Source organism: Parasteatoda tepidariorum, chromosome 3, assembly GCF_982258835.1.
Source record: "Parasteatoda tepidariorum strain Cologne lab strain chromosome 3, Ptep-v5.0, whole genome shotgun sequence".
Classification (NCBI taxonomy): Eukaryota; Metazoa; Arthropoda; class Arachnida; order Araneae; family Theridiidae; genus Parasteatoda; species Parasteatoda tepidariorum.
In genome coordinates, this window is record NC_141757.1 from 27,801,211 (window position 1) to 27,816,734 (window position 15,524).

At 30.3% G+C, this 15,524-nt stretch overlaps 1 protein-coding gene across 2 annotated transcripts in view; it reads left to right on the top strand.

Annotated features, from left to right (window-relative positions):
• CAH1 (carbonic anhydrase 1) overlaps positions 1-15,524 on the top strand; it is a 66,061-nt gene that overhangs the window by 36,529 nt on the left and 14,008 nt on the right. For both annotated transcript variants that reach the window (XM_016060300.5, XM_016060301.4), the window contains exon 2: positions 12,451-12,639. In XM_016060300.5, the coding sequence (XP_015915786.3) occupies positions 12,451-12,639 (189 nt within the window). The remainder of the gene's footprint in view (positions 1-12,450; positions 12,640-15,524) is intronic.

Consider the following 15,524-nt stretch of genomic DNA (forward strand, 5'->3'; position numbering starts at 1 on the left):
TGAACATCGGTAGTCGTAAACCCAAAATTGGGTAGGCTGTTCAACAAAGGTTATAATGTAAAATAAAAATACTTATAAAACGAATTTTTTTTTTATCGAGTGCCACTTTAAAATTAATATTTTATTTTGCATTGCGAAATCATTACATGTTTAACTCTGCATAAATTCCATGGCATGGTATTAAAACAATTATTAATTCAATAATTTATTGAAGAAAATATTGCTAATCAATTTTATTGATATCTTATGAACCAATCTAGTGAAAATAAAACTTTGCTTGTTGTGCGCAATTTTTTTTTCGTTACAGTTGGAAGTGACATAAGTTTTTTCTTTGAATAGTTTAATAAATGTTTTCTTAAAGATTTTTCAAGAGTGACGTTGAAAAAAAATTGTCTTGCTAAATAGCGGCAGGTTAAGAAAAGAAAAAAATCCTGAAAGTGCCTTGCTTTTTTTTCAGTCAATCAAGCGTTTTCAAAGCCTAAAATAACAGCAATAACATGCAATGTTGGCACTTTTTGGTTCAAAGTATCTCCATCAATAAAAAATAAATAAATACAAAAAAAAGAAAGAAAAGGCATGTTTAAGCATGAAAACAAAATAATCTTTCTGTTCCAAAAAAAAAAAAAAAAGGAAAAGAAACGTATTCAACATATGATTTAAATCGTTGATCCTGCCACACTGGTCTTTAAAGCCACTTGATATTTACTTATTACAGTTTGTATGTCAATTATTGAAATAGTTCTTCGTTCCTACTGTCCACTAGTTCTTTTCTCAGAGCATTGAACTTTTAAGAACGGTATTAAACTGAATTAAGCAAACTTGTTTAACTTAGTAGCAGGTGAAATGTGGGTGCGATTTCTCTACCTATACCGCGTTCATGTTAAATGTATTTGTATATTTGCCAAAACACACACTATTATTTTATTATTACACCTAATTTTCGGTGGAATATACTGTATAAACGATTTATTATACTTATTCCTGCATGTATGGAAATAATTAATCTCCAACTCTTTGACGCAGAATTTGTAGCAAATATATTTTTTATACTTTTTATTATTTTGGGTTTTAATTTAGATCAAAATAAGTATTTAGTATTTTAATAAATTATAATATAAAATACCGCATGAAGTACCGATGTCTTTTTCTGCATTTTCTAATTTGCACTTGTTAACATGAGATTTAGATCTAAGAGAAAACGTTATTCATCATTTAAATTTCTTTAATTTGCAAAATCAGAAAAGGGAAAAATCAGTTAATTAGTTTGATAAGAATCGTATAGTAAGAAAAAACATGCAGTTGTAGGTGTGCTCAAAAAAAAAAAAAAGTCCACTCAGAATAACTTTTGATCTAATGATCTGATATTCACATTTCAGGACTCAATCTTAATGGCTCATGGGGGTGATTTCAAATATGCTAATTAATAAGGGCAGATGAAATTTTAAGTTACGAAATCAGACACGAAAACGTACTTTCTCTGAATAAATATAATTTTTTTTTTCTTTTACTGATTCAGGTTTCTGACCCTCAAAATATAGGGGGTAGCTGCAATCTGGAAAATATAGTTGGTCCCAAAAGTTTGGTCAGGAGAGTGCTTCAAAGTTTGGGCCCCTTAATGTTATTTTTAATTTTTGCTTATTTCCTTAAAACTTGAGAACTTTTTAAGCGAATTAAGAAAATTTTGCACACAGTTATAAAATTCGTTTATCCAAAGATAATTCCATACAAAAAATATCCTTTATTAAATATTTATTTTTTATTTTATTTAATAATAGTAATAAAAAAAAATTTGAATTGTAAAAAGTTTACACTTTTTTGCATCATTTTAAAGAATATGATTTTACATGGCAAATTTACAACATTGTTAAATAAAAAATAAATATTCATTATAGGTTATTTTTTGCACGGAATTATCTTTCGATAAACGAATTTTATAATTGTGTGCAAAAATGTTTTAATTCGCTTAAAAAGTTTTCCAGATATAACGAACTACGCAAAAAGTAAAATTAACATTAAGAGGTGCAAACTTTGGAACGCTCTCCTGACCAAACTATTGGATCCGATATCCGTCGAAAAATAGGTATGTTCATTCAGAGAGAGTACGTTTTCGTGCCTGATTTCGTAACTTAAAATATCGCCAGCACAAATTAATTAAAATGTTTGAGATCATCCCCTAAAACCATTAAGATTGAGTCTTAGACCCTGAACATCTGATAAGTAGTGTAGAAAATTGGTGTAAAGTGTAGAAAATTGGTAGCATTAAAAAAACGTGCTTTATTTCTCTCTCCCTCTTTTTTTTTCTTTTTTCTTCGTAATGACTATATTTCTTTACGTTGAATAAAAAGAAAAATGCATGCTCCTGGCTCGTCATAAAATAACAAAAATTAATTAAGAATATGCGAATGCAAATTGGTTGTTTTTAAGCGTGGTCTATACTACCTTGCAATTAAAAAACCACCGTAAGCGACAAAAAATTCTAAATCGAGATTTTTATATATTAGGCATCATGGTAAGCTACATATTCCCCAAAAAATTAAATTAAAAATAAATTTTTGTTTTATTAGATTTTTGAAATTCTATTTTAGTGTTCGTAGCATTAGCAATAGAAGGAAAAAAGTTGTCAAGTGCGAAGCACTTAGGTTGTTTTTTGAATTGCGCCACAGTATGGAAGAATGTTTTCATTTACTAAAATTAAAATCACCAGCTATTTCATTAAAAAAAAAAAGCAGACATTCTTTTCCATAATTGGTATTTTTTAGCGTCGTAAAAAATCGCCTCTCCAAGAAATATTTGCCTGGCACAGCATGGAGCAAGAGATGTAAATGTTTTCCTCTAGAACGACTTTTGATTTTGATTAAAATACCAGCGTGTTTTGACTAGTTTTTACCAAAGCAAGTTTTCATCGTCAAAAGTTGTTCAACTCAACGTTCTTTTTCTTTCTTATTTTGCTTTTAGGTTGCCGAATCAGATTTGAAAATTGTCATTATATTTAAAGGAAAATGGAATGTTATGCTAGAAATACTGCTGTAATTGGTTAGCTAAAATTTATCTAGAATTTACCTTAAATTTTTATCTAGAATAAAGTTTTTTAATCACAATTGTAAGAAATGTAAGAAACATGGCGCAGCATTACGAACTGTTTAACTGTCAAGTTCAGTTGACGTTAAGTATACAGGATGTCCCATAATAACAGTCTTTGACATATATTTTTGGAATTATTTTAAAATGAAGTTAAAAGTTGCAACAAAAAATAAATTAGAAGTTCCAAATTAATATTTTAAGGAGGAAGAAATAAAAAAAGTATCGAAATAAATTGAATTACTAGTGACGAAGGCGAGTTGATAACATAAAAACCAGCTTGATTGCGAGATTAGACTTTTTTTTTTTATTATTCTCCTTACCTCTCGCTTCCTCCGACAATAGAGCAAGTTTTGATGTTTAAATTTCTGCCTTCCTCAGTAGTGATTCGGTAGATTGTGATTGTGAATTTCCATTGCTTATTTGCGACCTGTAACCTGTTCAGGACCAGTAAAATGAGATTGTAGAGCTTTCCCAGACTCGCAAACTTCGAAGGTATACGTATTAAAGAGTACATGTACCTTCTAAATCGAGATACAATACGAGTACAAAATTAAGATCACTTCCGAATGATCATGGGCCGCTGGAGTCAGAAAGAATTGTCTAGTGTTTGATGCCGTAGGCCGTGAAGGGAAAATCACATATTTGTTGTGATTACTGTCTTTTGTCTACTGAAAGGGATAAGTGATTCTTTTGGTTCCGTTTTTGAAAAGAATTTTAAAAGTACACATTAACTGATACAACTTTGTAAACTGGCCGTGTCCTACCATATTATGTAGTGCGAAAGTGCCACGACCTGACATTTCTTAACCCGTTAACCAGATCAAAAGTATTACGACCAGTGGTCGGAAGAACTACATTACTATTGTAGTTTACTATATTTACAACTACTTTGTTAGAAAGTAGCTACTCTACAACTACATTTTTTAAATGTAGTCACTAAAAACTTCTTTGGAGTTGCAGTGACTACTGCGCAACTTTAAGGAACCGAACTCTGCTGAAGAAATTAATTTTTACATTATGCTTAAAATGGTTTTGAATAAAAGAAATTGGCTTATATTAAACATGAAGACTCATTTAGAAATATTTATTCATGTTTACTCAGGCAAGCCTAGAGTAAGCCATAAAGTTCCAATTCCTGAAAAAAATTTCAAAATGCAAACAAATTATTGGAAGAGAACTTCTTCATCTTCCCATAATTTATTTTAATTTTAAAATTTAAAAAAATTTCTATTCAGTATTTAAAACTTTATAGCTTACTCCAGGTTTGTCTGAACGCACTTTTTCTGGAATTAAAATTTCAAATTAGTTATGTAGAAAGGGGATTTGCGACGAAAAGTTTTTCACGTGGTATGACGTCACACTCACACGTCACGTCCTCTTAAACACTTAAATGGCATTTAGATGTTTTTATAATTCTGATAATATTCTTCGGAACTTTTTGAACTAGCTGTTTTTATGGTTTTGATTTCAATATGTTGCTTGCCATCTTTTTAAATGTTCGATAAACTAAAATATATCGTGGTTTAATATTTGACGCGTGCGAAATAATGTTTGTTTTATAATTTTAATCATGAAACTTCAAATAGTTTTCCCTTCACCTGCAAAATTTAATTTACTTCCTTATCTCGCAGGAGAAGCAGATCTCATTTAAGAAGATAAAAATTCCACCTTGAAGTGTCTGGCTGCGCGCTTTCAATATTAAATTTTCTCCCAATAAACTTGCGAAATATTCTGCCTTCCATCTAAAAATAACTTGCAATAAAACATTCACGAAATATTGCTGGAGAGAAGTTGGAATTTTATGAACATTCTTTCTTTCTCCTTTTGAATTCCTCAGTTTTATGTTTCACTGTTTAACCCCGAATAATAAAACTATTGATATCTTTAATAATAAACATGTAATAAAATGTAGATATCTAAGTATTCTTTTAGAGCTAGGGATTTATAAAAATATAAAATATATTCTTAATCATCAATCTTAACCCTTTAATGGGCCCTTTATTTCTAGTAAAGGTAAATTAAAGTATTTTTGGAATTGAAATTGTTTTAAGAACTGTAATTGATATAAAAAATAAAAAAACTCATTTAGTTTATAAAAATGCCATTTTTTGGTGGTAAATATATTTAACATAACCTATTAGGAACTTACTGACTTTTATTTTTATTTATTTATAAAATAAATTCCTTAAATGCTACAAACTTCAAAAGGAATTATGTATTTTATAACTTTTATACGTTTTTTAAAAGTGACAAATGGTTACCAATTTTATTCAAACTCACTTCAAGAAAGCTGAAGTTCTTGAAAAATGAAAACCTAAATTAAAAGTTGTAAAACGTGGTGGTAAGTATACTTACCACGGCCTTAAGAAGGGTTAAATAACGATATACACCTATTATGTATCTCTACCATTATCGATAAAAAAAAATCATCGAAGGCGATTTTATCGCGATAATTGTAGACAACAGAAAAACGTTTTGCGTGGAAATATATAAAGGAAAAAACTCAACTTTCACTACAATGTTTTACCCTTTAAGGACATGGGCAATTTTTATTGTTAGTAAAATTATGTAAGAAAGTTTTTGAAATTTTGTTCAAAATTTTGGTAACAAGAATATTGTGTATCAACAACCCTGTTATATGAACAGGGTTGCCTCTCCATAGGGAGAACAGGGAAAACCTGGAAAATACAGGGAATTTAAAAATCACATAAAATAACTGGGAAAATGCAAGGAATTTTGTTTCTTATTTTTGTCTTTTAAATAATAATGACCACTCAAAGCTTAATCTATGGGATATTTAACCATGATATTTCAGCTTACTATAGCATTATTTAAGTATGTTCAGCTGTTTTTCCAACAATTAAAACTAATAAATATAGTTAGCCCAACAATAGCTCGCACAAGAGCCCAGTAATTGTTGTTTTCTCTTAATATATTGAGCATAATATGTACAGGAAAAACACAGGGAATTTTTTTTCCAGATTTTAGTGGCAACCCTGTATAAATTAGTCAGTTTAAAAGATATGATTAAATATCGATATTTTTGACCATATATATATATCGCGATATTCTATATTGCCCTAGCACTATCAGCCACAGAGTGCGCTATTTAATGTTATATTTCGTTTTGCTGCTCTAAAACTGTAAGACTTAGAAGTTTGAAATTACGAAGGTATGTTGAAAATTGTTAAGTGTGCAAAGAAGAAAAAAATGGGCTACTTTGAACAACTTTTGATCTAATTATCGGATTCAAACCCCATTCCGATGCAAGGCCAGTTCCCTGAGCCCTAGACAGTTCGTTGCCGCATGACTGTTATTATTAACTGAAATATAACTTGAGCTATTAAATGGATTAAATTAAAATTATTAACTGATAAACTTGCTTGAATTAATTTCGAAAATAACTAAAAAGAAGCATATGAGATTAGATGCTCATTCATATTAACATTTACATTGAAATTTTGAAAAAGATAAATTTAATAAAGAATTATATTGAAGTTTTTACATTGAAGTTTTGAAAAAAATAAATTTATTAAAGACAGAACCACTTTTCTCTGTTTGAATCGATATGTTATTGATATATATAGCGTTAATGTTTAAAATTACTTCTCTTGAATTTCTTATTGTGCAACACAATCTGTTTTTCTAAGTTTAAATTTATTTCTTTTTAATTATAGTTTATTATTTTTAAAATCTAGGTTATCGTTTATTTCGTTACAATTTTATTTTATAAGCGTCGTTGAACAGCCGACCCAATTTTGGCTTTATGACTACCAATGTTCAACTACGCAGCCTTGTAATTTTGAACCCTATCCCGAAGACAAGGGAACTCCAGGATCAAGTATAAATTTTGCTTTCGTGGAGGACTCTGATGGAACTAACCAGCACTTGCGGTACATGGAAAGGAAAACCACGAAAACCTGTGGTTAGTCTGACGAACTCTATCCCAGGATCCGTCTACTACTGAGGATATTTTACGTCAGCACTGTGGTCGGTGCGAGCTGGGTGAGGAATTCATATCGATCAGCCACTGCTGGGATTCGAACCCGGTTCACCTCATTGGAAGGCAAGCGCTCTATCTCCTGAGCCACAGCAGCTCTTTCGTTACGATTAACAAAATTCGCTTACATAACATTATATTAGCAAAACATTATTTTATAATCAAAACAATTTTTGCTTTTTTGAAAGCATTTTTTTTTCAACAATGAATTTTAATACTTTTTTAAAGATCAATATTAAATACTGAACTATATAAAGAACTAAATACTCTTTTTAATAAATTTATCGAAAAATTTGCCTCGGGATTATATAGATAAAAAAAAGAACTTTTTTAAAAGAACTCGATTTGTTAAGCAAGACACTTATTTGAATTAGTCTTAGTTGTTTGACAAAAAAGAAAAAAACTCATGTCAGGGGATTCATTTTTTAAATTTAATTTTATTTATTTTAAATTTAGAATCAGAAATACAACGCTGAGGCAGCTAGACTAAATGTACGGTTTCTATTCTTCTATTCCGGTATATCCATAGACAAATGTTGAATAGAATAATGATCGTGTTCGTCTTGTCAGAGAGCTGCCAATTACAGAAATTATTACAGCAACAGTTTCCTCATTGGACTAATTGTCTTTCCTCTTTGTATCCCCAGCAAATAAAATTTCAAGGATTTTGCGGTTCGCTAAACGCTCATTAATCGATGCTGTAACATTAAAACAAGAGCATAAAAATCTGCTTGCGGAGTTGAAGTGATGGTACTTTCTAATTTAACAGCCTTTTTTATTGTTTTTCTCTTTGAAAAAAATTGCAGATTTGTCTCAAAATAATTATTCCGCCGAATTGATAGAGATTATTTACGGCAGTAAAAATTTTGTTACGAAGTTTGGAAAGGTTTGACTTAACTTTTATAGAAAAATGTTTCGTGAGGTAATTAAATTATGTTGTAGTCATAAAATAAAACCACCTGATTTAGAGTTTTAATTAACTTGAAACGAATGTTGAAATGTATTTTAAATTAATGCTCCCCTAAAAACCTGTTTTCGATTATTTGTATTTTGATTGAACAAGGTATTTTTATTATTTTGTATTTTTACGATGTTATTACAGAATAATTAGCTAACTATTGCTATTATTAATTAATGTAATAGTTAATAAAATTATTAATATTATTAATTACATTTTTATTAATTAAAATCATTATATATAAACTTCTATTTTTACTAACTTCGTCAAACTTTGAGGTCTCATAATGTTGTCCTTCACATTAATTAACATTTATTTATTAACATGTAATTAACATTTTGATTTAAAATTATTCGCCATTTTTAGGGTATATTTCGAAGGGTATTTTTTCTTTTTGATGGAAATAATTCGCATTTGCATTACACGGAAAAGGAAACCGCGAAAACCTTCAATATTTAGCCAAACGGTAAAGGTATATTTACCCAGGATCCGTCTACCATGGAGGGTAATTTACGTCAGCATTGTGATCGGTGCGAGCCGGGAGGTTAATTTACAATCCCGCAACTTTTAACGACTCTCTCTCTCTTTTTTTTTCGTTTTTATCTATTTATTTATTTATTGAGATTTGTGTCTCTGCTGTAGTTGGTCCCAATTGCAATTTTTTTTATTTCTTTTAAAATTTGTTACGTAAACTAAAAAAGTTGAAAATAAATTTTATCAAAGAAAATGCCAAAAAGTTTAAAAAGCGCTATATTGACAAGAGCACAGCCAGGAACAGAATTCTTATCAATAAATTATCACTGGGATTCAGATCAGACATTATTGGGAGGCAAGTGCTCAATTCTCTGAACTATTGCCACTCAATGTGGGCAGAGTGAAAGAATGAACTAGAATTTTCAATGATTTGGAAGCAAAAAAAAAAATTCTGGATTTAAAAAAGAAATATATATATATATGAAAACACCCTTGAATGAAAAAGAATCCTTAAGTCTCAAACATCTAAAATCTTTATCCCTAAAAATCTAAAGAAAATAATGCTTTGAAAGAGCAAAAGAGATAAAAAAAAAAAAGTGCAAATGTCATCAAAATACAGGCCTTAATTATGAGTATGCAAAATATTATTCAGAAATATTGACTCCTGGATTAACATATACTTGCATGCCTGATTATTCCTCTCACAGCTTTTTATTCTAAGACACGTCAGTGTGAAGAAGAAAAGGTAAATTAAATCATGAGAGGAAAATTGCAGGCGAACATTATGCAGCCATAAGCAGTTTTCCTGTTAACCTTTATTTTTTTTTTCCTTCTCCTCTCTCGTCTCCTCCCTCCCCACGAAGAACACCCATATAATAGGATTTATACGATGGAAGAAGTGATGAGCTCAGGATTTTCACTTTGTTCTGTTTTTATAAGGTGTCTCGCAATGCTGCTGCTTTTTATTCTTTCCTATCCTTTATAAAAATTGTCTATGGTTCATCATTAAATAATGGATGTGAAGAATATCAGATTTTTAACTCTTTTTTTTTTTTACCCTAAGAATTAAAAAATCGATTTTAAGCACTTTATTTCTGATCGATACTGTTTTTTTTATTTTTTATCATGTGGCTTTATTGGAAATCAATCCATATATTACAGGCAACAAATACAAGAGAGAGACTAAGTCTGATATGTATACTTGAACAATAAGAATACACAACAATAAAATTTTTTTAACCCTCAGGTTTAAAAAATCTATTTTAAGCACTTTATTTTTGATCGATACTATTTTTTTAACATGGTTTAGTTGGAAATCAATCCATATGTTATAGGCACCAAATACAAGAGAGAGAATATAAGTAATATGAATACACGAACAATAAGAATGCTCAAAAATTAAAATACGTGAACAATAAACAAGAACAGTGAAAATTAAGGATAACAAAATTAAAGTGAACTACAGTAAAAATCAATGTCAGACAAATGGAGACAGGAATGTCCTACAGAGAATTCATTATACTTCTATCATCCCAATATAACTTGAGAATATCGCCGTTACTTTGAGATACATTATCGAGTGCTGGGCATTCGATACTGTTTTAAGTGCATGCATTTTGCACTGCTTTATTTATTTAAAAATTTTAATGGCAGATTCTGTCTCTCAAAACTTGCTTTTTATTACTACTTACTAGGGGGCTAGGCCCCCTGTTCGTTATCGCTCACCAACCCAGATGATTGCTGCTCAATAATTGTTGTTTCTTGGCACAAAACCGTTGAAAATATTCAGCTAAATATATATGTCCTAAAAAGAACACCTGTGCCACCACATGCCGCGCTTAAATATTTCTTTTATGATACTATTAAGATGTATTAGCGAACATAAATTATTCTTTTTAAATCTAACGATCAAAGAGATCGTGGGTTCGATCCTCTAGGGGTCATACCCATACCACAAATCATACCTCTAGGGGTCATACCCTCAAATCATACTGATCCTGGAGTTTCCTGATCTTCTGGATAGGTTCAAAATTACAAGGCTGCGGAGTTGAACATTAGTAGTCGTAAACCCAAAATTGGGTCTGCTGTTCAACGACAATTATAAAATAAATAAAATAAAAAAAATGTTGTTAATTGTAAATAAGAATTGTTTTAATTTCCATTTGAGTAAGCCTTTGTTCGGAGCGTTCTGCAAATCCGTGAGAAAGGAATTTTGGACCTAAATAACAGATTTTTTTTTCAATGTAGTTTTATAAGGTATCGGTAATTGCTATTTTTCTCTAGGTCTTCGTGAGTTTATATTTTCTACATAAAACTGGTAAAATAACCGTTTTTTTTACTATTATTATTAGGATTGTAGCTAATTTCCCCTCTCCCGACTAAATGTGCCTTAACTTCATGACTTAGTGCATAATTCTACTTATAAATTTTTTTGTAAAATTATTTAATTATTTTTTTCCGGTATTTTCCTCTGTTTTTTTTTCCTGGTTTAAACGTACCTATTTTTAGGTACATGTTCTTTTGCCACCTTTCCCCGCTACCGTCATAAATCTTCTTTAAACAGTTTTTTTTTTTTTTTTTCTCTCACTATTTCGTTCTATAATAGTCATCCTTTTTATATATATTTTTAGAACCCATGTCTAAAATGAAGTCAAAATACACATTAGAATTGTAAATCAACATTTAAGCAGGAAAAAAACAAACTTTTATCGAAATCTGCTCTGAATCACTAGTGAGGAATGCAGGGATGACGAAAATCAAAAACAATACGACTACCTGATGAAACTTAGATGTGTTTCGATTAATCGCCCTTCAGCTTCTCCGTCAATCAAACTTGGTGTTGTTAGTTTTTTTCAGTTGTGATTCGTTAGACTACGTTAAAATTTATATTCTTTCCTCGCTTTAATATTAATCAGTAATATAAGAAGGTTATTGCTAAAAAACTTGTTTAAAGTGAATCCAATGACTATTTTAATATTCTAAGAATTAATTCATTTTTATGTTGCAGTTTAACTTTCAATTCTATTTTCTGAATATGAGTTTATTTCATTACAAATTTTTAACATTTGTTATATCTAGTATCATTTATAAATGTTGTATCTAGTGTCAATTATAAATGTTGTATCTAGTATCATTTATAAATATTGTATCTAGTGTCATTTATAAATGTTGTATCTATCATTTATAAATGTTGTATCTAGTATCATTTATAAAGGTTGTATCAGGTATCATTTATAACTGTTCTATCTAGTATCATTTATAAATGTTCTATCTACTATAATTTAAAAATATTGTATGTTGTATCATTTATAATATTATTTATAAAAATTGTATCTAGTATCATTAAAAGGTTAAAAGTAGCTGCATTGTTAAATACACAGAAATAGAACGATTTGGTAAATTTTACATTCACGAACTTTGACTTAAAATTTCTAATTATCTGTGTTTTTATGTTTACAAAAAGTTTACTTATACCGTAATTACCATGTCAGTAAAATTAGGTATGCATTTGAGCAAAAAAAAAAGAAACAAATAAGATCCCGAGATTAAAAAGTCAACACTATTCGAAATATCCCAACTCGTGAGTTCCAATGGTCCTGATGTATCTTAATCTTCTCATTCTTTCCCTTCTTTCTGATATTTTTCCTTCGTCAGACATAGTACCTACATCTTTTTATTTTAATGGCATTGGACTTGCCACGGCTCTTCCATTAAGCTTTATATTTCATTTTTTAACTGAATGACACTAATGATTTTTTGTGTCCCCATCATTATTGTTAAACCTGAAATAATTGAAATGTTTTCCATAACTCCATTATTGTTATTATTAGACCTGAAAATGTAAGAAAATGCATTATAATTTTCTGAAAAGTTCCTTGTTTCTTATTCATTCGAACTTTTTTTAAAGAGCATTTTATTTATTTATTTTTTTCATCAGGTCCTGACACATGGCCTGAAAAGTACCCTCATGCAGGCGGTCAACACCAGTCTCCAGTGGACATCATATCAGATCTCGTCCAGTCCAAAGAATTCGATCCTCCTTTATCCTGGAATTATGGATCGGGAATATGCAAATCTATCGTGAACACGGGCTGCGGGTGGAGAGTCGATGTCCAGGGGAATTCAGGTCAGTAAACTTGACCCCAAGTATGTAGCCTCTATTCCTCAGAGGAAATATAAGATATAGAATATTTGAGATAATATTGATTTCCAGATCGTGATATTTTATGCTTCTAAACTATTTATTCTGAATAATTTTTACTTATTTTTTGTATTCTTTATCACTGAAGCAATTCAAAAGCAAAATTCCATAACTTTTAGAAAACACATTTTTACTTTAAATTGATTCAGTGTTTTCTGAAGAAAAAAATGGCTATTTTTTACTCAGACTATTTCAACACCCAACTCCCATTAATTGAAATTTTTATTTCATTGTGCATGTGTTCACAGTGTTATGAAAAACTCTGCCTTTGTAATAGTTTTTGTAAAGCAGGGTGTTTAGTAATGGCCGCTCTTAATATATTTGTTTAGAATCATTGTAAAAGTAATGAAGGCACATTCAGCGTTGAAAATTAATATTGAAGTGGGGGGAAAACGAATTTCCAAAACTCGAACCATTCGTTGAAGTCTGAAAGAGCAAAAAAAAAGAAATAAAATTATTTTAAAAAAATCGTTAATTTGTTTTGTAGGATTGGATAATGCGTCCATATCAAATTGAACCAGCATGAGACATCGTTTTCAAGTTAACTGATTTTAGATTATTTTAATCCATTATTTGCTCTTACGTACCTCAACATTGATTTGTCAGTGTTTGAAAATGATTTTTGATGTTTCCTATTAATTTGAGACCCCAAATTTTGCATAATTTTGCCGAATTTCCAGCTTCGTATTTGAGAAGAATTCAAAAATTATATATTAATGACAGAATACCCTGTATAATTTGTGTAAACATAACTTATTTCCTTTGTTAATTTGGCCTGGGTTATTTATTGCCATACCGAGTTTTCAGTGATTGCCCTGATACAAAGGGTTCTGTAAAGACCACCCTTAATGTGTGTTTTTAGAAACCCTTGTCAAAAGTGTAAGCAGCAAAGTATGTACCTTGGAGGTCGCAAATTTGTTGTTGTTTTCGTGTCCATGGTTGTTTGTGTTGTCGTGTCCGTTTTCATAGAACATCGAAGATCTGTACGATTGCGGCCGCCTCTTGACTTATATATATTTCAATTATAGAAAAACAAAAACTTTATCGAAATCTGTCAAATCACAATACAGAAAGGTTGTAATAAACAAGATTGAATGCGAGAAGAAATAGAGGAGTAGAAAGATGATTTTTTGAAACACCGTCAAGTTTCAACTTCTCAGACAGGCTCGTCAAGTTCAAAACAGGTTTACTGTTTTGATATTTATTACATTCGCCTTCCTCTACTATAAATTGTCAGACTTCGTTAGCGTTTTTGTTTCTTCCTCTCTTACATATTTGCGTTTTTGTTTTCAATTTTGATAAGGATTCTAAAATTGCACATGAAGGGTAACCTTGATGCAACTCCCTGTTTATATTTTATAGAACCTTATCAAAAATGAAGGCAAGATAATATACAAATTGGGAATATCAATATTTTTGCGAGTAAAGATTTTATCACATTTGACAAACTGCTGAAGAAGAAAGCAAACATGATGAGAGAGAAAAAAGCTTCAACAGAACATAAAAAACCTGTTTGATTTCTGAAATATTTTTGCGACAATCAATCAAGTTTTGCATACCCGACTTCCTTATTTGTGATTATTTTAGATCAGGGGTTTCCAACTTACATGAGGCCGGGGGCCGTAATTGAAAACACCAGTCAAATGGCGGGCCGCAATTTTATCAAAATTTTATGTAGGACTCTTTTATGTTTGAAGGAATGTTAAATATTACTATCAGATTTTTATCATGTTGTACAAAGCGAAAGTATACAAACTAAAATAAAAAGTATATTTTTAAAAATATTTAATTGCATATCAAAAAATTCTGGCTACAATAACTTTAATGTGCACCTATGTATCAAACAATTAATGTGAAACAGATATCAAAATGTTAAGATATAAAACTTAAAAGTATTTAAAACCCATATAGATTTTCTACGAAAATTGTGCGCAAAAAAAAAACAACTAATATATTTCGGCTCGCGGGCCACACAACTTGCTCACACAACAACTTCGGCTCGCGGGCCGGATGAGGCCCGCGGGCCGCCAGTTGGAAATCACTGTTTTAGATTATAGCATTTTTAGTTTTTTCCTGGCTTAAATATTGTACTTCTCAACGTATTTACTTTCTTTGCCTTCTTTTTTAAAAAAGAGTTCTAAAAATAAACATTCGGGATTGCTGTTAAGGCAATATTAATAATGGATGGCTGACTGAATGTAAACAATAACAAGCTTCCTAAAAGGAAATTTAGAAAACTTCCGGTGTATTTCTCAGCTTATGTTAGGCTTACGAGGCGATGTTAGAGCAAGCTTAATATTCTAGGAAGTTTCATTATTATGATTTTTGTTCTAATTTACGTGAAATGTTACTATTCATAAGAGGGTACTGTAATTTACAAATTCTAACAGGTCATGAGCCTAAAAACATTTAAGAAAATCAGTTTCACAATATAAATAAAGTTTAAGGTGTTCGATGTTTTGTGTATTATCCCTTATTTAGCTATATTTGTGTAAAATATCACCGTTTGTGTTTTTTGAAGTAACATCAGTACATCATAGAATGCTAGCGGAGTTTTCCGAGTTTTTTTGTTAATTGATTCGTTAAAAATCAAATTGAAAGAGCGTGTTATAAGGTAAACGCTACAAGTATAATAATATTGGATGGCGTCCTTTTTCTAGCTTAGGCGTAAAAATCAATCTGACGTAGTAAGCAGGAAGTCTTCCGACGAATTTTAACCCCTAGCGCCATCTGTTCTTGACTTTGCACGATCAGCCATTCATTAGTTGTAGATCAAGTGCAAATCTTCAAAGCTTTTAATAATAAATTTC